General features: G+C 39.3%; 1 protein-coding gene across 2 annotated transcripts in view; it reads right to left on the reverse strand.

Annotated features, from left to right (window-relative positions):
- The window catches only part of Or42a (Odorant receptor 42a), a 260,948-nt gene that overhangs the window by 222,036 nt on the left and 12,609 nt on the right, over positions 1–26,303 (reverse strand). The window contains exon 1 of one of the 2 annotated variants that reach the window (XM_070998162.1): positions 23,223–24,004. The exons of the other annotated variant lie outside the window; for it this stretch is intronic. Within the exon in view, the coding sequence (XP_070854263.1) occupies positions 23,257–23,964 (708 nt within the window). The 5' untranslated portion in view covers positions 23,965–24,004 and the 3' untranslated portion in view covers positions 23,223–23,256. Of the gene's footprint in view, positions 1–23,222; positions 24,005–26,303 lie in introns of those variants that run through there. 2 annotated transcript variants of the gene reach the window in all.

The raw sequence follows: 26,303 nt of genomic DNA on the forward strand, positions 1-26,303 counted from the left end.
CAGCAATCTTTGCGTATGATGTTGGTTTGTGGATATGCCTGGAATGGTATATTTTTATGGCTTCCTTAAAATCGACTTTCTCGGTGACTTTAATTGCTGTTATTTCTTTTTGTTTAATAAAGGCTGGGCACGATTTGTCTGTTGGGCTGTGGTTGTGTTCGTCGTTTACGTCATTTCTACAATTGATGCAGAATTTGTTGTTGGAGCATTCCTCTTTGTCGGTAGTATGGTCAACAGATGAGCAATTGGAGCATAATTTTGGGCTTTTGCATGCTTTTGTTATGTGTCCCAGTCTGTGACAGTTGCGGCATTTAAGGGGCAAGGGGATGTAGGGTCGCACCTTAACACTCTCGTAGCCAATTTTCAAAGTAGGTGGTAGGCTTGTTGTTGCGAAGGTGAATTTAATAAGGCCGGTTTCAGTTGGTTTGTTATCAATAAACTTCAGGATTTTTTCTACTTTTGTAACTTTTTGAAATGAGAGCTTTCTTAGAATTTCGTCTTCCTGGATGCCTCGCAAGTCGTTTGAATAAACTATTCCTTGGGTGGAGTTAAGACTGCTGTGTTCGGATGCTGTTACCGGAAAATCATGAAATGCTTTTAGATTTAATAATCTCTGTGCTTGATATAATCCCTTCGTTTTAATTAGCAGTGTTCCAGCTCGAGTTTTTTGGCAAGATATTACTTCGCTTCCACAGGTGAAATCTATCACTTTCTTTATAACAAACGGTGACACTTTTTCAAAACTGTTTTCATCGGATCTGGTTATAACAATAAATTTTGGTTCATAAAAAGGTATCTCGTTGCACTGTGTGCGGTCATTTAAGTCCGGCGGTCGAAGCATTGCAGCTGCTTCGGGCTGGCTGCGGCCCTCCGTGGTCTGATGTTGATGTAACGGTTTCTGTGCAGAAATTGTTTTTGGTTTTTTTTTGGATTTTGTTTTGATTTTGTTTTTTGAAAACGGGCTTGGGTATTGCGATCACTTGCTCTGCGATGACAAAAGTACGTCTAATCTCCTCGAAGTCAAAACGTCGACTGCACAATTTATTTCTGTCTCTTTTCTTCTAATCAATATGAAAAAATGTCAAAAACTGGTTTTGGAGTTCATTTTATTCTTAGAATTAAATTATTACAAATTATTAAGCCAACAGAGATAATAATGTTTTTGTGATAGTATCCCATGAATAATACATAATTCTTATTTGTATTTTTTCAAAATTATTTATTTTAGAAAATTATTCATTAATCACATTCAAATAATATTCATAATATATCTTACAATTTTTTAAATTTATCAATAGAGTTTCCCAATTATTAGTATTAAATGATATTGCATCATATCTATTTTTAAGATTAAACATTAAGATAGGGTCGTCCTCGCGAGATATAGCGCTGACCAACTCACATTGGTCTGCCTCACCATTAAATTTAAGACATTCTAAGTCTGATATTGAATCCCTTATACGAAAAATCATCTCCTTAACTTCCAGTAGCAGTCTTGACAGCGGATTATTTTCGATTTCCGCATCGTGAAGATCAAAGCAGCTTCTACACAGCTTTTAGACAACTTGTAAACAATTTATTTCTTAATTAGTTTTACAATCACAGGACACATCTTCCCCCAACAAAATCGGACATGTTCCTCTAAGATTTATATATCAATCTTCAGCTATTTTGGCTTTGCATTCTTTCTTACGTACATAGCAAACACATTGAAAATCAGAGTGTAAGTTTTTACTTCACATCGAAAGTCGTCTAGTGATCAAGAATTTTTGATCATTCTTAACAAAAGACTATAAAAGCTCGTAGACGTTAATAACAACTAGTAACCAGCTAATAATAATTAGTAAACATCAAGTAAACAGATACTAAACATATATAAACCAGATACTAAACAGCTAGTAAACAACTTGTATACATCTACTAAACATATAGAAACCAGATACTAAACAGCTAGTAAACAACTTGTATACATCTAGTAAACAACTTGTAAACATCTACTAAACATATAGAAACCAGATACTAAACAACTTGTTTACATCTCCCAAATACATAGTAACCAGATACTAGACAGCTAGTAAACAACTTGAATACATCTAGTAAACAACTTGTATACATCTATTAAACATATAGAAACCAGATACTAAACAACTTGTATACATCTACTAAATAGATAGTAACCAGCTAATCAGTATTGTAATTATTCAGAATCTTAGACAATGATGCCTTACTCATACAAATAGTATACAAATAGAATAGAATTAGAAAACTAGAACTAGAAAAATAGTTGACAACAAAAAACGATATTACCAGGTCCCAACACCTCTATCATAAACTTGAATCAGAAATTAAATTGAAAGACGCTCCTATGCTAGCTAATGATGCTTTCGAAATATGTTACAATAGTATTATGGGATGGAACAAATGAATGCTTTAAAATTAATTCAACATCTGAGAAAGATTACATTGTGAGAACTATTTTACATCTATCTATGGGAACCAAGCGAAAATCTGCGTTTGGAACGAAGATTAATAACCGACATGTTTCTTACATAGGGATGGAGTAAGAAAATTAATTATATACAAATATACATAAAATATAATTAATACTGAATTTAATAAAATATGTTTACAATAATAAAATATATAAAAAACAAGGGAGAACGCTATAGTCGAGTACCTCGACTATCAGATACCCGTTACTCAGCTAAATGGAGATATGCAAGCAGCAAAGCGAGATTAAAACGCGCCACCTACCGGCGGTATACAGATTTAAGCGTTATGGGCGTTAGAGTGGGCGTGGCAAATTTTTTTTTGGATCAATCGATAGGTATTGACGAGACCAATATATTTCAGTTAAAATTTTTTATCTAGCATGAAAATTGTGGGCGTCACAGGGTTTTGCGGTTTGTGGGCGTTAGAGTGGGCGTGGCAGTCTACTGAAACAAACTTGCGCTGCGTAGGAAGCTCAGGAATCTGCACGCCAAATCTCAATAGCCTAGCTCCCATAGTTTCCGAGATCTCAGCGTTCATCCGGACAGACGGACAGACGGACAGACGGACATGGCTAGATCGACTCGGCTAGTGATCCTGATCAAGAATATATATACTTTATGGGGTCGGAAACGCTTCCTTCTGCCTGTTACATACTTTCCGACGAATCTAGTATACCCTTTTACTCTACGAGTAACGGGTATAAATATTGAATGATCCTACAAATTTTGTATCTGACTGTATTTAAAACTCCAGGTACAAATGAAGGGGAAGTATTTTATTCAATGTCCTTGGGTCTTGGGCATGTGACTTTGATGACGGTCAGGTAATGATAGTTCACTGCAAGTGTGTTTGGCTAACACATCTTAGAAACTTTTACTTGTGTACTTTGATAGTTCTTAATAAGAGACTATAGCGACTCATAACACTTGTTAACATTTAGTTACCATCTAAAACCAAGTACTTTACAGATACTATACAGATAGTAAGCATCCAAAATCAAGTACTGTACAGGTACTATACAAAAAGTAACCATCCAAAAACAAGACTAAAAAAAAAAGTAACCATCAAAATACTGCTAGGTAACAACTAAATACAACGAGTCCAACGTGTCAAGTCTATGTCGGTATGACTACTACCCTAAAAAATTGTATATCTCTGGATAATCTTCAAAGTCAATACCTATTAAATTCTGGATGGAGCAGTGGAGACGAAATTTCTACGGGATCCCCACTTAAAATTTGTCTGTACCATTCACAAATTTGTTGGGATGGGCTGAGGATTATAAAAAAGTTTTGTTAAATTGCAGACACGAACTAGTGTTGATGCTAACTAAGAATCTTGGTGAATCTTGAACAAACCAGAAATGAACAAACTTTTAAACTGGAAATTACGAATAAAATCTGGAAAATTCTCCATATAACTCTGAGCGATTTTACAAAAATTAAGATGTACGATATTATTAAAAGTTGTGTAAACCTACCAATCGCATTCCAGAGTTGGGATTTATATGTTTACCCCAATTGAAATTGAAATTGTCGGCTAACCGCGAAAAACCAAGATTTGCCATAATTGGATTTACACTAAATGGAGAACTTATCACAAATAACTTATCAAACTTGAGAGTTCACTTGAATTCTGAGTCATATCCATAATAATCTGAATGTTGATTTTAGTAAGAATTAGTATGCTCACCTATATGAAATGTATACAAGATTTCAATCTAGTTACTATAATCGTGAATCACAACCATTTTTGGTCCCAAATGAATTTAAATGGAAGACTCCTATTATTGTGGTTGATCTTTCATATCAAAATGAATCACTAAAAATGTATTTATTTATTTATTTATTTCGCCAACAGTTGGTACCTTAACTGACTACTTGTCTATTACTAAACTAAATACTTAGGGACGAAAGGTAATTGTAAAAGGTTTTCTTAATTAATTCCCTAGGGGAGCATGGGTCCAGCCGCATGTGAGATGGAAGTTTGTTCCAGTAGAAGAAGGCTCTACACGGAGCCTCATTAAAAGCATAGTTAGCTCTATATGCCGGAATAAAAAATAGGTTCAAATGACCTTAAAGACCTACCAGGTACGGAAAAGCCTATGCTACTCAGCAATGCAGGGCAGTCTATTTTGGAGGACAGCAGGTCACAAATAAAAACTAGTGCGCTAGTTGTTCTACGATCTTGTAGGGAAGAAAGGTGCACAAGACGACATTTCGCAGAGTAAGAGGGAACCGGGTCATTAAAGTTGAGAGAAAGAAGGGCAAAATATAGGACTTTTTTTGCACACTCTTAATACGATTGATGTGTGTAGTTCCAGTCGGACTCCAGACAAACGAAGCATATTCCAATCTGGACCTAATGAACGAAGAAAATAGGCTTACATTCGTGTACGGATCTTTAAATTGCGTGGAATTTCGTTTTACAAAACCATACATAGCATATGCCTTTGGAATTATGTAATTTATGTGATCCATGAAAGTAAATTTGGTAAATTGGTCCTATTGATGTGAGAATTTCAATAGAACTAAAGACACCAAGTCATGGAAATACCCAAGCTTACAGTCTCCTCATACAAGACCGTTTAGTTGAATATAACCCACTGAACGGACTAATACAACGAGTTGTTTAACATTAGAAAAATTTTGAAAGATACTGTTTCGATTGACGTTCAAGGTTTCTTTGATAATAATAATAATTTTATTCTAAAGGAAATTGGAATTGTATTCGAAAAAGATCCTAACTTGAATAATAGTTTTTTAATAGAATCACCATATGATTTTACTTTGCTAAATGCAAAATCTTGAAAGACTGCAATTTGGTTAACCAATACACATCACAAAATTTTTTGGAAGGATGGAGAAAATAGTTTTCCACAAACTCGAAAGTATCTAAGGACAATTAGAAGCGGACAACAAACTATTTGTAAAGGTGTGGAAAAGAAACGATTTCTATAGACGTTTGGGAGTCGTCAGCTCATTAATGTCGAGGAAATGGGCTGTCCGTCATTAAACAGGTTTAAAGGAAACCGGTTTCCCTATTGTGAAACACACCTTAAGGGCTGGGGTTTGTGCTCTTAACAATGCATACATTATTTTGACATTTTTTAAAAGTAGCTTCAAAACAATAGAAAAATTTTTATACATTATTTTTAAGTTGAGACTAGATGTGTAAAGATGTGCAAGATAACAAAATTAACCAAATTAAGTTTCATGAGGAAATTGACCAATTTATTGAACAATTTAAAGGAGAGATAATTGGTCAGCATTTTCAATACCTTCTAAATACAAAAACTATGTTCATGAATCGAGGTGGACGTGACCTCAAAACTACGAAATTACGTCGGAAACGCGCGCCTGCTTCTTCTATGCAAATCGCCGGAATCAAAGCAGAAAATTTATTTCTATATATAACAAAAATGTTCGCAATACCAAAATAAATGAATAAATGTATTATTATGGTACAAAATATACTTCTAACATTTTATTTCGAGTTAAAATTACAGGTAATAAAAAATATTTCCCTGACTGAGATATGTCGGCTACTTGCGAGTTGTTGCGCGGTCGTGATTTCAACCCCTATTATGGGAACGTATTAGAGCTAGCACTCAGCCGTGAGGTCGTTGGCGTGATGCTCATGATTTTGTCAATGGGCGTGCGCCTTCAGACTTGTGCATGTGTCCCTTTTATTCCGGTCAGGTAATAGACAGGTACGCATGTTCGGGTAGCTCTTGCTTGAATCCCATTTATGATATGTTTATGACCCGTTTGTAGAAAGGAGAGATCTTGAAAAAATTTACCAATTAAACATTCTGGGGCGAAAAAAAATGTCTGTTTGAAAATATTTGACATCTGAGAATCATTAAATTGTGGGATTTATTTTATTGGGGTTTTTTTGATCGGACATGTCCCTCTAAGGCAACCAGCTTTAGATGTTTTGGGTTTGCGACCTTTCTCACGTGCACAGCAACACCTGCTGAATATTAATTGCTGATAATAAGGAAAAGGATACATGATCAATATTGTCACATGGGGATGTGGGGAAGTGTGCGACCTTTCTCCCGTGTACAGCAACACCTGCTGAATATTAGTTGCTGATAATGAGGCAAAAAGGTCACGTGATCAGTGTTGTCACATGGTGGTGTGGGGTTGGGGGGCTATTTAGTATACTCTTTATTGATATGATCGTGACATTTTTATGACATCTAAACCCCTTAAAATCAGATAATTTATGGATTATGCTAATTGTCCCAGAACCCGCATACATTAATGAAGAGGCGGGGGCCATTAATATGTTAATTAGTGAGAGGCGGGGGTCATTAATATGCTAATTAGTAAGGGGGCGGGGGCTATTAATGTGCCAATATACGGAGAAATTTCAAGGGCTATATGATTTGAAATTTAAAAAGAAATCGTTTTACTCAATTTTAAGAAAATAGTCAAAAAGTGGGATTAAAAAAATAACTTGTTGTCATAACTCTAAATCCATATATATTCTGACAAATTTACTATATAAAGAGTATTTAGCAAATTAAAATATCTTTTCAGAGATATATAGCACGTTTCTGTACTTAGTTGGTCGTCATTAGTTGTTTAGATACTATAAGCATTTTAAATCTGTCTTTTTTTCCGCTAAACTAGCGGGTTTTTCCAAAAGTCGTAGAACAAACGTTTTCTATTTCAAGCTACTTTATACACCCATAGCGTTTCTAAAACCCTAAAACTAAGATGGGATGCATACAAACATATTCATTTTGGAAAGAAGAAAATCTTGTTTGAATTTCTTTAAACGGGACATCGGACTTCAAGAAATGAGGTGTCATTCGACGCGTATTCTCAGTAAGAATAAAACTAGCTAAACAGCCGGGGGCTTTTATCCCCACCGTATCCAGCAGCTCCAATTTTCGAAATTTTTACTTTTACAGTTTCACCGCTTTTTCTCCAAACTAATATATATTTAGAATGTCTGGGTATGCAATCTTCTTAGTTTTTGCGATACCTTTCGATTTGGTGTATCACTCGTAACGATCGGACCATAATGGCAGATTTTCAATTCAATGTACTGCCGTCCACAGTGATATATACTTTATGGGGTCGGAAACGCTTCCTTCTGCCTGTTACATACTTTCCGACGAATCTAGTATACCCTTTTACTCTACGAGTAACGGGTATAAATATATTTTTACACAAATTCCTCATTTTCAATAAGTACTGAATGGGTTAAGAAATGTATTGCCGCATTCAAACCACATTTAAATTACCTTTCCATTGATGCATTGGTGCCCGAGTCCTGACAGGGACTTGGGCCGAGGGAGAGGCGTCCGATATTCTGGCACCATTTGCCGGCATAAGCTACGTCGTATTCGGGTCGTGGGCTCTTGGTAAGCCTCTCTCCTCTCCAACATAACGAGAATAAATATTGAAAGTGCCTGGAAAATAATATTAGTCATCAAGTTCGTCAGTCGCAATACGACCGGGCTGTGTGTTGGCCATATTCCCTCCCCTTCATACATTCGTGTGCCAATGGATCGTCGCGGGCCGCGCAATACGATCACCTATTGTCAAGGTTTCCGTCGAAAGTTATGTCATTGTTCTTGACCTTAATGAAGCCCTAGTACATCATGGTTTTGAATTCTTTTTCACATTATAAATTTATTAAATAATATTTATGTCGACGTGTGCCGGGATTGAGTAATATAATATTGACTAATTCATATAGGGATTAAATTAATTGACAATTATTGTATTAGCGGAGAGTATCGAATTTATCACCTATGAAGGTGCACACATCAGCAAAATACTGACTATTCACGACTGTTCACGCGAGGAGACAGTGTCGAGCGGCAGTTTTATCCAGATTTCTATATCTCGCGCGCTCGCACTGCCGTCCGCTCTCCCTCTCCATCTCTCCCCTAAGTCTCCGCTCTGCTCTGGAGCGCTTAAGTTAAGTTAGGCTTAAGCAGTTCATGTTTCAAAGTGTACTAAAAAAAAAGTACCCGCGTATTTTTATGCGTACCACTCGATCTTGGGGCTTCAATTATTTCAACGATCAAGCCGCACCGCCCCAACAGTTTGGTCCAGTTCGAGCCGGATTTCAAAATCTTTGGACTTTCCTCTCCTGGAGTTTCCTTTGATTTGTCCCAGCAGGCTTGAAACACTCCAGATAAGTTCCGCTTACTATAATTGCCGGTCATACAGCCAGTTTTTCGAACCCTATTTCGACTAACTTTCTGTATGATATATTGTCTAAATCCAAAAGAGATTAATCCGACGCAACGGCATTTAATATATGTATTTCAATTCCGTTACTTGTGCCCGACAATATTCCAGTTTCCTTTGCCCACAGTTGCACACTTGAAACAATTCCAGTAAATATTTCAGTGCTACTATTCAACGAAAATATTTGTCAAATATATTTTCAATTCCAATCATGTGTAAAATATAACTCAGCCGCAGTAAAAAATTCCCGGTCATAAAATTTTCCCTTAAGATTTGCACTCTTTATTTTTTACTGTGTTCCAGCTGCATGTGTATATTTACAAAAACAATCTAATACAGTCCACTCCAACTACTTTTCTCGACCTACAAATACGGCTAAACTATTTCTAAAATTAAAAACAAAGTGACAATATCCACAAATTTACTCCAGCAAATCGTTTGCAATTTAGTTCTGCAGGTGACAAACAAACGCACCGACATACAAACATAAGCGAAGTCTTTCCAATTCCCGCAACGTTATTCCGCTATTCGCACCCCACATATGTACATATGTACAGTGTACATACATACGTATATCGCCAGTGCACAGTGGGTCAAGAGCTCACAAAAAAGTGTTCCTTTCAAACAAACAATATTAAAGTCCTTAATTCCTTGCATAAGTCCGACCATCCGATATATTAAATATTTATTGCCTATCCGACAGTGTGACCGTATATATTTACAATCTTAATTGGTTCCTAAATTCCAATTTGATTCCAATCCGTTTCCTTACATCAGAATTAAAATTCTAAATTATTTAACGTCATGGCAACATCAGTAAAATCCGCTTTAACCCGATTTATGGCCACAGCTGACTGTCTGATCCACTTTGAGGCCACTGTGAACGCTCCAGGTGCTCCTACACCAACGTTATCCGCCTATAAAATCCGTCGCGATCATCTCAATTCCTTGTGGCAAACGGTAAAGGCAGCATACGACATATGCTCCGACTGCATTATAGCCGCAGGCGAGAGCGCCGCAGACACAAAATCCATACTAAAGTCCAAGTATTACCAAACGTACTCCACTTACGAAATATTTGCCGCGCAGCTGATGGAACAAATCCAAAAGGGCTCCTCCCAAATACCTCAAGCTCCAGTAACTCCGTCCCAAAATTCGACGTCTTATGGCTGTCGGCTCCCTCCTATCGACACAGAGGTTTTCTCTGGCGATTATCTTCGCTGGCCGACTTTCCGGGACCTTTTCACGGCAATATACATAGACAATCCGAGTCTAACGCCCGTTGAAAAATTATTCCACTTAAATTCAAAAACAAGTGGCGAAGCTCATTCCATAGTTTCAAGATCCCCACTCACCAATGATGGCTTTCGCTCAGCCTGGAATAACCTAACTGAGCGTTTCGAAAATAAGCGATTGCAGGTGAACAGTCACCTGAAAACACTTTTCAATGTGCAATCCATAGCACAGGAGTCGGGAGCAGCCTTAAAGGAACTTCAACGCACTTTTCAAGGTTGCTTAACTTCCTTAAAATTTTCCGGTGTTAATATTGAGAATTGGGACCCTATCCTGGTTTATATCTGCTCGACAAAACTACCAAAGCTCACTCTCTCATTATGGGAGCAATCCATCCAAAATAAAGCCGAAATTCCTACGTGGCTTGAGCTTGATGCATATTTGACGGAGCGCCATCTAACTCTTGAGGCCGTCGATAGCTTCCGATCTGCCAATTTCCACCACGTCCAGTCCAAAGGCACAAATCGAGAGGCAGAATTTCCAAAAATAAATTCCTTCAACACAAGGTTAGTTCCGATAACCAAAGGCTGCGATCTGTGTTCGAAGAAGAACCACCCCGTGCGTATATGTCCACGCTTCCTACAGATGACGGTAGAAGATCGCTTAGCCTATATCCAAAGGAAGCAGTTGTGCTCCAATTGCTTTGCAAGTAGCCATCAATTCCGGGATTGCACAAGCGCTCACAACTGTCTCACTTGCCAAGATCGGCATCACACATTGCTGCATCGAAACAGCGGTCCTACTACTCCGACGATTCCATCCGACCCTCCAAGGCCAGTATCCGCCTCAGTTCCACACATCATTTCGTCCTATTCAACGCAAGTTTCCGTACAAAAAGTTCCTCCTAAGAATACTCCATCCGAATAATGGGTTCCATACCCCGCCTTGGATGGCAGACGTACTCGAGGTATTAAATCCTACCAATGCCGAGTCTGCCAAAAGATCCATCCTCTACGGAAGTGCCACCACTTTCTACGGCTAAGCCCTCAGAATCGGCTCCAGGAAGTACATATCCAGAAGTCCTGCTCCAATTGCTTGGCTCACAATCATTCCAAGGACTCCTGCCGCAGTGGTCATCACTGCCACAAGTGTGGAAAGGCCCACCACACTCTCCTACATACGGACGACCGATCTACACTTCCAACATATTCCTGAGCCTACTATCCTGAGGCTCTTGCTACGGGTGTCCTCGCAAGGGGGGGGAGAATGTTCACGCCAAAAGCGCGTTTAATTTCAGGAGACAGTGTCGAGCGGCAGTTTTATCCAGATTTCTATATCTCGCGCGCTCGCACTGCCGTCCGCTCTCCCTCTCCATCTCTCCCTTAAGTCGCCGCTCTGCTCTGGAGCGCTTAAGTTAAGTTAGGCTTAAGCAGTTCATGTTTCAAAGTGTACTAATAAACACCTACGCACGTCGCGTAAAAACCCAAAAGTACCCGCGTATTTTTATGCGTACCACTCGATCTTGGGGCTTCAATTATTTCAACGATCAAGCCGCACCGCCCCAACAACGACTACAAACGTCGCTCAGAGGGCTCTTGCAATTATCATATAACTACAAGGCTGATACTCTGGCTGGGGTTTGTGCTCTTAACAATGCATACATTATTTTGACATTTTTTAAAAGTAGCTTCAAAACAATAAAATAATTTTTATACATTATTTTTAAGTTGAGACTAGATGTGTAAAGATGTGCAAGATAACAAAATTAACCAAATTAAGTTTCATGAGGAAATTGACCAATTTATTGAACAATTTAAAGGAGAGATAATTGGTCAGCATTTTTAATACCTTCTAAATACAAAAACTATGTTCATGAATCGAGGTGGACATGACCTAAAAAATACGAATTATGGTGAACAATTTACATTTTGTAATCCAGAAATGACGTCGGAAACGTGCGCCTGCTTCTTCTATGCAAATCGCCGGAATCAAAGCAGAAAATTTATTTCTATATATAACAAAAATGTTCGCAATACCAAAATAAATAAATAAATGTATTATTATGGTACAAAATAAACTTCTAACATTTTATTTCGAGTTAAAATTACAAGTAATAAAAAATATTTCCCTGACTGAGATATGTCGGCTACTTGCGAGTTGTTGCGCGGTCGTGATTTCAACCCCTATTATGGGAACGTATTAGAGCTAGCACTCAGCCGTGAGGTCGTTGGCGTGATGCTCATGATTTTGTCAATGGGCGTGCGCCTTCAGACTTGTGCATGTGTCCCTTTTATTCCGGTCAGGTAATAGACAGGTACGCATGTTCGGGTAGCTCTTGCTTGAATCCCATTTATGATATGTTTATGACCCGTTTGTAGAAAGGAGAGATCTTGAAAAAATTTGCCAATTAAACATTCTGGGGCGAAAAAAAAAATGTCTGTTTGAAAATATTTGACATCTGAGAACCATTAATTTGTGGGATTTTTTTTATTGGGGTTCTTTTGATCGGACATGTCCCTCTAAGGCAACCAGCTTTAGATGTTTTGGGTTTGCGACCTTTCTCACGTGCACAGCAACACCTGCTGAATATTAATTGCTGATAACAAGGAAAAGGATACATGATCAATATTGTCACATGGGGATGTGGGGAAGTGTGCGACCTTTCTCCCGTGTACAGCAACACCTGCTGAATATTAATTGCTGATAATGAGGCAAAAAGGTCACGTGATCAGTATTGTTACATGGTGGTGTGGGGTTGGGGGGCTCTTTAGTGTACTCTTTATGGATATGATCGTGACATTTTTATGACATCTAAACCCCTTAAAATCAGATAATTTATGGATTATGCTAATTGTCCCAGAACCCGCATACATTAATGAAGAGGCGGGGGCCATTAATATGTTAATTAGTGAGAGGCGGGGGTCATTAATATGCTAATTAGTAAGGGGGCGGGGGCCATTAATATGCCAATTGTCCCAGAATCCGCGTTTCCCTACTACTGAGAAATTTCAAGGGCTATATGATTTGAAATTTAAAAAGAAATCGTTTTACTCAATTTTGAGAAAATAGTCAAAAAGTGGGATTAAAAAAATAACTTTTTGTCATAACTCTAAATCCATATATATTCTGACAAATTTACTACATAAAGAGTATTTAGCAAATTAAAATATCTTTTCAGAGATATATAGCACGTTTCTGTACTTAGTTGGTCGTCATTAGTTGTTTAGATACTATAAGCATTTTAAATCTGTCTTTTTTTCCGCTAAACTAGCGGGTTTTTCCAAAAGTCGTAGAACAAACGTTTTCTATTTCAAGCTACTTTATACACCCATAGCGTTTCCAAAACCCTAAAATTAAGATGGGATGCATACAAACATATTCATTTTGGAAAGAAGAAAATCTTGTTTGAATTTCTTTAAACGGGACATCGGTCTTCAAGAAATGAAGTGTCATTCGACGCGTATTCTCAGTAAGAATAAAACTAGCTAAACAGCCGGGGGCTTTTATCCCCACCGTATCCAGCAGCTCCAATTTTCGAAATTTTTACTTTTACAGTTTCACCGCTTTTTCTCCAAACTAATATATATTTCGAATGTCTGGGTATGCAATCTTCTTAGTTTTTGCGATACCTTTCGATTTGGTGTATCTCTCGTAACGATCGGACCATAATGGCAGATTTTCAATTCAATGTACTGCCGTCCACAGTGATATATACTTTATGGGGTCGGAAACGCTTTCTTCTGCCTGTTACATACTTTCCGACGAAACTAGTATACCCTTTTACTCTACGAGTAACGGGTATAAATATATTTTTACACAAATTCCTAATTTTCAATAAGTACTGAATGGGTTAAGGGGGTATTCTAGTCTAGAGGCTCTAGTTTCGAGCCTTTTTTAACAATTAATTAAAACTAAACAATTGATATTTTTACTGTCGGGTTTTTTATCATTTGTTTATTTAACTTAGAAGAGTACATAAAATAAAATTTAAAAAAAAAATATTTTTTTTTTCATCGAGTTATGCGTCCTTGAAGTAGAGGGGGAAAAAAAAGGCCGTGTCCTCGTCGCCATGATTTCTACCCTTGTGGTCATTTGAAAAAAAAAAAAAAAAAAGATTTTTAGTCAGTACGAATGTCGCTATGTCATGAACCAGCCAAACTAAAAAAAAAATTTTTTTCATAAAATGGCGGCCACTCAAAAAAAAGTCGATTTTTTTTACTAATTTTGTAATTTTATCGAATTTTTTAAAAATATTCCAAATTTTAAATTCCAATTTTTTGTTGGTTCATGCGATAGAGAGATATTGAAAGAATATTCATGCCAAATTTTAAGTAAATCGGCTGATTAGAACTTGAAATATTATGGCTACCGTATCAGAAAAAGTAGTTTGGAGAAAAACGCGTTTAAAGTTTTACGTTAAATTTCAGGCAGTGTAACTGATAGAATAGCACGTATAACTTACATTCTCTTAATCAACCATAATTTTAAAAATAATTTGAATTTTGAATAATCCGTTTAGGGAGATATTTTTAAATATCTAAACTATCGAATTATGAAAAAACAAATTTTCGATTTTTTCAAATTTCTAGACTATAATACCCCCTTAAGAAATGTATTGCCGCATTCAAACCACATTTAAATTACCTTTCCATTGATGCCAAAGTTTTGTTACGTGGGCATATTAGTGCCCGAGTCCTGACAGGGACTTGGGCCGAAAGAGAGGCGTCCGATATTCTGGCACCATTTGCCGGCATAAGCTACGTCGTATTCGGGTCGTGGAATCTTGGTAAGCCTCTCTCCTCTCCAACATAACGAGAATAAATATTGAAAGTGCCTGGAAAATAATATTAGTCATCAAGTTCGTCAGTCATCAGTCCACACTGCCCAACAAGCTTAGCTGTCGCTTGATCGCAATACGACCGGGCTGTGTGTTGGCCATATTCCCTCCCCTTCACAAATTCGTGTGCCAATGGATCGTCGCGGGCCGCGCAATACGATCCCCTATTGTCAAGGTTTCCGTCGAAAGTTATGTCATTGTTCTTGACCTTAATGAAGCCCTAGTACATCATGGTTTCGAATTCTTTTTCACATTATAAATTTATTAAATAATATTTATGTCGACGTGTGCAGGGATTGAGTAATATAATATTGACTAATTCATATAGGGTTTAAATTAATTGACAATTATTGTATTAGCGGAGAGTATCGAATTTATCACCTATGAAGGTGCACACATCAGCATAATACTGAGTATTCACGACTACAAACGTTGCTCAGAGGGCTCTTGCAATTATCATATAACTACAAGGCTGATACTCGACGCTGAAAAAGTTTATAGTAGTCTATAAAACTGTAGGATACTGCACGAATATTTATATATGTAAGTTTATAAGAAACAAACTTACCCCCTCTTTAAATCCTGGGCGATGAGATCTCGACGCCCCGATCCTGGGCTTTGGGAAAATATTATATTGGATATATATATATAGATATACGTGCACCAAAACACGGCTGTTCTTAAGTATACCAATTCACTTAAACACAAAATATATATGCGATTTCTTCAACGGTGGAGAGATTCGTCCTCTCTAATTGTTTATCATGATTCGCACTTTGTCTATTGATTCGGTTGGTTTAAATATATTTCAATGCATGTTTGAATGCTTGATTTTCACTTGTTATCCAATTGTATTATTTGAGGATATTGGTCCTTGGTTATGCATGAGTTCACTTTAGCTTTGGTTGGCTCGATTAACACATTTATATTGCATCACTACTTTCTCCGACGTATGCTATTGGTCGCTACGCTCTGAACGGATGGTTCCTACAGCTGAACAAATTTCAGGAGCATGGAGATCACGGATACTGCGTCCACAAACATCGTAGTATGTCGGATGTCGTCCCTATTGTTGATCTTCTCCACGTTCTTTGATGACAATAGCGGCGCTGGTTCGACACAAGATTATTTCGAGCTGCAATTGTGTTCTCCTCAAGGACTATTGGATATGGTGGCTGGTCCTGGTGGCAGAAGACTCCATGGACGACTGCCCCAGGGAAAGTCGCCTTCCCTCGAAGCTGCCGGCTTCCGTCAGCAAGACACCCAAATGGATTCTCTCCTTTTCTCTATTTGTCTAAGGTCTTTTATACCACCCTAGAGCTTTTACTTGGCTGCTGGTATGGATCGGATAAACTAGGTGTTCCCACCTAGAATTACTGTTTCTTGATATCTGCTATCTTGGGAGTCAACGGCCGGCTGCCCTTTGCCAGCTACCGGAGTATAGTTACCAATAGGTCGATAGTGGCCGTTGTTCTGGCCACGCGACACCCGAGAATTGCCGAATTGCTTTTTCTTCTGCCTTTACCAGTAATAGTCTGGTTAGTCACATGCACCCCTCCCCCTGGCTAAAGATTTGTCGTTGTTTCTCTATGTGAATCTTCCTATGTGGAGGGCATACGTAACAAGAAGTAAGTTCAAATTATAAGTATATTTAACTTTCGTTTCGACAAAATACTTATGCCGACCAGTGTATTTGCTGCATGTGGTGTGCAATCTCGATTGAACTGCAAAACACTGAGTCGTATTTAGTTATAACTTGTTAATGACTTGTCTGATATCAATATTTTTTGGCATGTAGATAGGTTTTGATACTAAGAATAAACTATTATTTAAAAATTTGTTTGGTAGATGCGTTTTAGTGTAATGGTCGACTTTCGGAGTTCGAGAGGGCGTGGCACCCTGCTGAAACAAACAATTAATTATAAAGACAATCAATTATATAGTTATAACGAAATAAAAATCAATAATTTGCAAATTCAATCGATATGGCACACCACATGCAGCAAATCAGTTGTTTTTACAAACACGCCACGAAGCCGCTAGGGGCGCTATGGTCCAGTTGGAGTTAGAGGCTTGGTGGTGCTAATTAACGCTAGGTGCCTCTGTAACTGAGTAACGAGTATCTAATAATCTAGGCCATCGACTGTATCGTTTTTTATACCCGTTACTCGTAGAGTAAAAGGGTATACTAGATTCGTCGGAAAGTATGTAACAGGCAGAAGGAAGCGTTTCCGACCCCATAAAGTATATATATTCTTGATCAGGATCACTAGCCATGTCCGTCTGTCCGTCTGTCCGGATGAACGCTGAGATCACGGTAACTATAAGAGCTAGGCTATTGAGATTTGGCGTGCAGATTCCTGAGGTTCTTTCAGCAATGTGCCACGCCCACTCTTACGCCCACAAGCCGCCCAAAACGATGGCTTCTACAGTTTTGATTCTACAACAAAAATTTTATCTGAATTGTATTGTTCTCATCAATACCTATCGATTGACCAAAAAAAAAGTTTGCCACGCCCACTCTAACGCCAACAAACCGCCCGCACCTGTGACGCCCACAGTTTTCATGCTAGATACAAAATTTTAACTGAAATGTATTGGTCTCGTCAATACCTATCGACTGATTAAAAAAAAATTTGCCACGCCCACTCTAACGCCCACAAACCGCCCAAACCTGTGACGCCCACAGTTATCATGCTAGATAAAAAATTTTAACGGAAATGTATTGGTCTCGTCAATACCTATGGATTGATCCAAAAAAAATTTGCCACGTCCACTCTAACGCCCATAACGCTTAAATCTGTCTACCGCCGGTAGGTGGCGTATTTTAATCTCGCTTTGCTGCTTGCATGTCTCCTTTTCCCTATGGTGTCTTTAGCTGAGTAACGGGTACCTGATAGTCGAGGTACTCGACTATAGCGTTCTTCCTTGTTTTTTTTTTAATTAATTTATTTTTTTAAATTCCTTTTAAGCCATATAAAGTAAGCCATAAAAAGTAAGAAACCAGAAAGGAAGTTAAGTTCGGCAAGCCGAAGTTTGTATACCCTTGCAGTTATAATTATTAAATTTAAAAAGACAAAAAATGATATTCCCACCACACAAAAGCTTTAATTTGTTTCATATAATTTTCCCACCAATATTCCGATCGTTCCTATGGCAGCTATATCGTATAATCGTCCGATTGTGATCAAATTAAATTCTTAATTCAGAACAAATTAAAAAATGTTATTTACACGCGTAGGAGGTTTTATGTTAAAAAACACCGAAGCTAAAATTTGTTTTATATAATTTTCCCACCAATTTTCCGATCGCTCCTATGGCAGCTAAATGATATAGTCGTCCGATTTTGATCAAATTAAATTCTTAATTCAGAACAAATTAAAAAATGTTATTTCCACGCGTAGGAGGTTTTATGTTCAAAAACATCGAAGCTATAACTTGTTTCATATTATTTTCCCACCAATTTTCCGATCGTTCCTATGGCAGCTATGTCATATAGTCGTCCGATTTTGATAAAATTTAATTTGAAATTCAAAACAAACTAAAAAATGTTATTTCCAAGCCAAAGATGATATGTGTTAAAAATCACCAAAGATATAATTTAAAAAATTTTTTTTTTTCCGATTATTCCTATGGGAGCTATAAGATATAGTGGTTTGATCCGGGTGGTTCCGACTTATATACTACCTGCAAAAGAAACAAGACTTTTAAGAAAGTTTCAGCCCAATAGCTTTAAAACTGAGAGACTAGCTTGCGTAGACGGACGGACGGACACGGTTAGATAGACTCGTCTAGTCATGCTGATCAAGAATATATATACTTTATGGGGTCGGAAAAGTCTCCTTCACTGCGTTGCAAACTTCTGACTGAAATCAAAATACCCTCTGCAAGATAAAAACAAGGAAGAACGAGTTCCTGGACTATCAGATACCCGTTACTCAGCTATAGAGAGCAAAGGGAGATGGAGATATGCATGCAGCAAAGTGAGATTGTAATGCGCCACCTACCCGGGATCTAAATATATGGTTTTGTGGGCGGTAGACCGATTTCAGCGTTATGGGCGTTAGAGTGGGCGTGGCAAACTTTTTTCTTTGGTCAATCGATAGGTAACTTTTGTATCTAGCAAGAAAATTGTGGGCGTTAGAGTGGGCCTGGCAAACATTTTTAGGTCAATCGATAGATATTGACGAGACTATTACATTTTAGCTAAAATAATTTTTCTAGCATGAAAATTTTGGGCCCCACTGGCTTGGGCGGATTGTGGGCGTTAGATAAGGCGCGGCATATTCACGTGACAAACTTGCGCTGCAAACAAGGATAGGGAATCTATATCTGTAATGAGCGTTCATATTTACGATTTTTTGAAGTCGGTGGGCATCTTGTAGGTGTGAAAATCTTTTTTTTTGGTCAATCGATAAGTGTTGATGAGAATAATAAATTTAAGTTAATATTTTAATTCTAGCATACAACATTTGGGAGCCACAGTTTTGGCACTCTGACGAAATAAACGTGCGCTTCGCCGGGATCTCTGGAATCTGCATGCCTGATTCCAGTCGCTTTTAGCTTTGTAACTGTCAGAAGGAAGCGTTTCCGACCCCATAAAGTATATATATTCTTGATCGGGATCACTAGCCGAGTCGATCTGCCTAGTTCTTATAGTTTCCAAGATCTCAGCGTTCATACGGACAGAACTAGACAGTTTGGATTTGGCATGCAGATTCCTGAGATTCTTGCGCAGGTTTCACCAGGGTGCCACGCCCACTCTAACGCCCATAAGCCGCCCAAAACTGTGGCTCCTACGGTTTTGATGCTAGAATAAAAATTTTAACTGATGTCTATTGTTCTTATCAATACCTGTCGATTGACCAAAAAAAAATTCTAGGCCCACTCTAACGCCCACAATTTTAATCCTAGATACAAAATTTTAACTGATATGTATTAGTCTCGTCAATACCTATCTATTGACCAAAAAAAAAGTTTGCCACGCCCACTTGAGCGACTTGAGTTCGCGCGAAGGTGGCGCATTTCAATCTCGCTTTATTGCTTGCATTATTCCATTTCCCGTTGGTCCCTTTAGCCGACTAACGGCTAACGTTCTATAGCGTTCTATAACGACTATAGCGTTCTTTGTTGTTAGAGTTGTATATAAATGGCTGTGAAAATGGTCAGAAAAATTTCTAAGTTGAACACGGCTAAGACTAATTTTAAGTTTTTACAATTACCGGAAACCGCAAAAATCTCGCCCTTAAGCTTAAAATAAGTCTTAAAGTGTTGCTCATGGTCGACTTAGTATATTTTCTCACCATTTTCTCATGGAAATTAAACATACCAACTAATCATAACTTTTTTAGATTTATTAAAATAAAAGCAAGGGAGAACGATATAGTCGACTATCAGATACCCGTTGCTCAGCTAAAGGAACCAAAGGGAAATGGAGTTATTCAAGCAGCAAAGCGAGATTGAAATGCGCCACCTACCGGCGGTAGACAGATTTAATCGTTATGGGCGTTAGAGTGGGCGTTGCAATTTTTTTTTTGATCAATCGATAGGTATTGACGAGACCAATACATTTTAGTTAAAATTTTTTATCTAGCATGAAAACTGTGGGCGTCACAGGTTTGGGCGGTTTGTGGGCGTTATGTGTGGCATATTCGCGTAACAAACGTGCGCTGCGTACAAGGCTACGAAATCTAAATCTGAGATTTCAATTCTCTATCTTTGATAGTTTCCGAGATATCCACGTTCATATTTACGATTTTTTTAAGTTTGTGGGCGGTTTGTGGGCGTTAAAGTGAGCGTGGCAAACTTTTTTTTGGGTCAATCGATAGGTATTGATGAGAACAATACATTGCAGTTAAAATTTGTATTCTAGCACCGAAACTGTAGGAGCCACAGCATTGGGCCATGGCGAAGTACTCCAGGCCGGCCTGCAGGGCGAGGTGCAACCTGCTGGATCGCCAGTCCAGGAACGGATAGTAATTTTGGTATAGGGGCCTTCCAATAAAGATAGCTGAAAGGAACGTATTCGTGGCGTAAACCATGTAAAAAAAAATAGTCCGGTTGCTACGGGAGACAGCGCAGTGAACCTGTAGTCGCTCTGGGGCTCTGGGGCTCTGGGGCTCCCGGGCTCCCGGGCTCTGTGAGACGTTTATCCATCTCGTCGAGGATGGCATTAGCCTCGTCAAAGCGTTTGACCAGTGCCCACACAATCAACACCTTGGTGGAGCAGGACCACGCGTTAAACGCTACCTGGAGCGAAGTAAGAAACTCTCCCGGCGAGAACTCCGACAAATGGCTGATGTAGCCCGTGAGAAATCCGATGGGTTGGTAAAATATGGAACAGAAATTCAGGGCAATGGACCAAAGGACGTTGGCCATGAAGAACTTTGCAGGGGGCTTACGTACGCCCATCAGGAAGATGCAGCGCAGCAGGTACAGGGTCGCGTCCCGCGGGCGAACTGGGGAGTCCTCCGATTGCGTAAACAGGGCCGGAAAGATTCTTTCCAGCTCCATCGTGATTGCACTCGAACTTAAATTATTGAATTATTGTCTTGGCAGCAAAATCCTTTTATATGGAGGCCAGTAGCGTGATTATAAGCTCATCAATCGCCGGCTTAGGTAATTTATGAATGACACTTGAAAAATGAATTAGCGTGAGGGTAACAAAGTACTCAAGACTCTACCGCGCATAGATTCCTATACCCTTCTCTCCTTTATGCTGAAGCAATGAAGAGTGTTTATACAATCCAAATGACCTACCAAAAATCAAATTGCATTAGACACCCAATGCTTCGCAGAAGTGTAAAAGTATACACTTGTACATAAATAAATGATGATTCGACACAGAAGAGCCGAGCATGCTGCTTCCGTTCACAAGCAAAGGGATTTAAGTTTGGGTGGCAATATATTCCAGACAGGTATCGCTTTCATTACGTTGACAATACATTCGACTTAATATATATACAGGGAAAATTCTAATAATCAGAAATATAAGTTTCTCTTCTCACATAGGATTTCTAGGCTTAAAACATTTTTTTAGTTGAATTGACGACTAGAAAGCAGACCTTAAAATTTAATAGAATTCATTGTCTTTTTTCACTTTACAAATGCATTTCAGTATTATAACCCATATTTAAGTATACTTAAACAACTGAGTTAAAAACATCTTAGCCTAGTACTCAACCAAACAAAAAGTCGTTCAAAAGCAAAAACTTTATATAAAAACAAGGAAGAACGCTATAGTCGGTACCTCGACTATCAGATACCCGTTGCTCATCTAAAGGAACCAAAGGGAAATGGAGTTATTCAAGCAGCAAAGCGAGATTGAAATGCGCCACCTACCGGCGGTAGACAGATTTAATCGTTATGGGCGTAAGAGTGGGCGTTGCAAATCGATTTTTTGCTCAATCGATAGGTATTGACGAGACCAACACATTGTAGTTAAAATTTTTGATCTAGCATGAAAATTGTGGGCGTCACAGGTTTGGGCGGTTTGTTGGCGTTAAAGTGAGCGTGGCAAACTTTTTTTGGGTCAATCGATAGGTATTGATGAGAACAACAAAAATTTTTTATTTTAGCATGAAAACTGTAGGAGTCACAGCTTTGGGCGGTTTTTGGGCGTTAGAGTGGGCGTGGCACGCTACTGAAACAAACTTGGGCTGCGTAAGAAGCTCAGGAATCTGCACGCCAACTCTCAATAGCCTAGCTCTTATAGTTTCCGAGATCTGAGCTTTCATCCGGACGGACAGACAGACGGACAGGGGGACAGACGGACATAGCTAGATTGACTCGGCTAGTGATCCTGATCAAAAATATATATACCTTTTGGAGTCGGAAACGCTTCCTTTTGCCTGTTACATACTTTCCGACGAATCTAGTACATTTACCCTTTTACTCTACGAGTAACGGGTATAAAAACTGTGATTATTTTTGGATTAGTAAATATTACACAAAATGATCATAGGAAAACGATTTTTTGGTACAACTTATAATTACTGCGGTGCCTGGTTTATGTTATGCATATTTCAAATTTTTTTATATTTTTATAGAACTGTAAACTAAACATTTTTCTGCAACTTTGCTGTGCTTCAGTAATTCATGCATTGAGGCTGAATTCATAGTCAACATCCGTGTGTTATCGAAATCATGAAACAGTGTTTATGTACATTCCTGTTCATTTCATGGAATGATATAGCATAAACGCAGAAATAGTAAGAAACGGTAAGACAGACAGCTTGACATGGCTAGATCAACTAGTAGTAGGCTAGTGGTCGTGATCAAAAATATAAATGCTTTATGGGGTCGGAAACGCTTCCAGGGAAAAAGTTTAAATTTAAAGTTGAAGTTTAACATTTAGAGAATTTGCTATCAACAGCTTGGGAGCATTTTATGATTCTTATGTTGTAAACTAGTATTATAAAAAGTTCGAGGTCACTTACCGCAGTATGACCTTGTGGTCATGTATGCATTCCACTAGTCGCTCGAATCGCTGCTCCGTGCTCTCCGAAGGATCTGTGCCAAGACGCCGGAGACGCTCCGCACAAGGACGAAGTTAACGGGGTAGCAACCCACACAGACATCCTGAAAACAGGCACCAGCCATGGCGAAGTACTCCAGGCCGGCCTGCCTGGCGAGGTACAACCTGCTGGATCGCCAGTCCAGGAACGGATAGTAATTTTGGTAAGGAGGCCTTCCAATAAAGATAGCTGAAAGGAACGTATTCGTGGCGTAAACCATGTAGACTGCCATGAAAAAAAAGATCAGGTTGCTAAGGGAGACAGCGCGGTGAACCTGTAGTCGCTCGCCGGGTTCTGTGAGACGTTTATCCATCTCGTCGAAGATGGCATTAGCCTCGTCAAGGCGTTTGACCAGTGCCCACACAATCAACACCTTGGTGGAGCAGGACCACGCGTTAAACGCCACCTGGAGCGAAGTAAGAAACTCTCCCGGCGAGAACTCCGACAAATGGCTGATGTAGCCCGTGAGAAATCCTATGGGTTGGTAAAATGTTGAACAGAAATTCAGGGCAATGGACCAAAGGACGTAGGCCACGAAGAATTTTGCAAGGGGGTTTGCGTACGCCCATAAGCAGCGCAACAGGTACAGGGTCGCGTCCCGCGAGCGAACTGGGGAGTCCTCCGATTGCGTAAACAGGGCCGGAATGATTCTTTGCAGCTCCATCGTGATTGCACTCGAACTTAAATTATTGAATTATTGTCTTGGCAGCACAATCCTTTTATATGGAGGCCAGTAGCGTGATTATAAGCTCATCAATCGCCGGTGTTTGTGCCTAACCGAAGTAGACACTTCCGGGTCACACCGCGGGACAAGGGGGTAATGAGCACTTGTCGCTGGCACGGGGACGCTTTCATGGCGGGACGATCGCGTCGCGGCAATGGTAACGATGGTTACTGCGATGCCGGACCACAGGCGATGCTGGAGCTGCGCTAAGGGTGAGCTAACGTGGTTAGCTGCTAGTTAAGATAGATAGTTTTACGAGCCCTATTCCCAGATGTAGGAAGTAGAACCTCGGAGTTAAGAGGTGTGTTGATAACTGATTTATTCTTCATTTGATACCTGCTTATATACTATTTGGAACACGGAAGCTTAGTGTAATGATTAGTGAAATAAGCTATAATCTAAAGTAGGTCAGTGAATTATGATTATGGTGCAGTTGGCTCGGCTAACAACTGCAACATGTGCAGACTGCATTGGCGCGTCAGTGTACCGTTGAGTCGGTGAGACGGTGAATTAGTGAGACATAATATGCTGATCAGCCATTCTCATATGCAGTGGGTGCTACTGAGCGCCTGGTACTGTTCCCAACTTGGCTACTGCTTGATTTGTTGGGTGTGGTCATGTTGAGTACCTTTGGGTACGAACATTCTCACCCCCATTGAGGGGTACCCTCAATTAAGTCGTGATGTCGGTCAGCCCTTGACCGAATTTTATAGGAAGCACCTAACAAATCATTGACCAAGGTGGATCTTTCCTTCAACTGCGGTTCATGTTTGTGATTCAGGTCCTTCACGTCTTCTTGATGCTGCTTAACACTCCCCTTTACGATAAAATTGACATTACCGTGGGGACTGAAATTGTGCCCTCGTAGAACTTGATCATTTGGCACGTCTATGGTATGTGGACGCTCTGCAACAAAACTAAGATCTTTCTTGGTTAAGCTTAGAAATGTTGAACCAAAGTCAGCCTTCTTGTAGGTTTTGAATTGATGAGAAGTCGGTTCTATATTCATCGAATTTTTATCTTTCGTTGGCTTATAAGCAGCGTTCGGTCCTGCAAAATCATCTCTGTTAACTATTAGGTTGGGGTTGATTTCCGTATCAGATAAGGTTTCTTTATTGATATAACCTGTGATTACATAACCAAGCCTTGTGCCTTGTGCTAAAGGTTTATTAGGTCCTAGTTCAAGACGTTCACCTATAATTACACGAGAAGATACTTCAACCCCTAACGTTAGGTCAATGGGTCCTGATTGCCGAAAGTCAGGATCTGCTAACGGCAGTCCCTGTTGGTCTGTAATGACAGTGGGCATAATAAATACCTCTAATAGTTTTTCAAACCCTGATGTACATGATGAGAGCTTTAGTGTTGATCTAATTGCTGTTGATATCTTTCCTCCGATTCCAGATATTTCAATCGGTGACCTTTCTTTAAGAGATAGCAGATCTGCCATTCTCCTTGAGATAAGATTCACCTGTGATCCACCATCTATTACAGCGCGACATGTTTGTAATTGACCGTTTGGCCCTTGTAATGAGACCTTGGCGGTCGCGAGCATAGCATATCCTCCTACGTGGTCGTAGCCTGCAATGGTTACTGCGCCGGCCACTGGATTGCTAGTCGGTCCTTGGTGTAACAGTGAATGATGCCGGTGCTGGCAGACTCGACAAGTGGTCGGTGATCCACAGTTTTCAACCTTATGAGCTGTAGACAAACAATTTGTGCATGCTCCTACTTGAATAATGGCTTGACGCCGTGCTTTGGGGTCCATTTGCTGGATACGGCTACATGCTCTAAGATTATGTTGTCCTAGGTGACAAATCTTACAGCTCTCTTCGTTGTGAACTGACTGATGGCGGAGTGTTGCTGTAGGTTGAGCGCTTATAGTCTCCAGCTTGCAAGCGCGCCGCTCAATAAACGTCAGTACACTCCATAACGTTGGAATTTCCGTTGGTGCATCCGCTGAACTTTCTTGAGCAGCTAGAGACTGCTGGTATAGTTTTCTTCTGATAAGAAAACACAGGATTGGATCCCAGGATTTTGTGCTGATATCGAGGTTTTTAAGAGTACTCATTGAGTTTTTTATAGTGTCATATTTGATGGACGTTGATGCACTACGAGCAGTACTAACAAGTGGCCCAACGACACCAAGCACGTGCTTGTTACGCGCGGGGCCCTTTTATCAATTTGGGCAAAAAATACGAGTTCGCGAGGAAGATACAAAAAACAAATAGAGACGGGACACAAATGAAAATAAAAGAAGCATCTAAGAATGAAGCAAA

Source organism: Drosophila suzukii (assembly GCF_043229965.1).
Source record: "Drosophila suzukii chromosome 2 unlocalized genomic scaffold, CBGP_Dsuzu_IsoJpt1.0 scf_2c, whole genome shotgun sequence".
Taxonomy (NCBI): domain Eukaryota; kingdom Metazoa; phylum Arthropoda; class Insecta; order Diptera; family Drosophilidae; genus Drosophila; species Drosophila suzukii.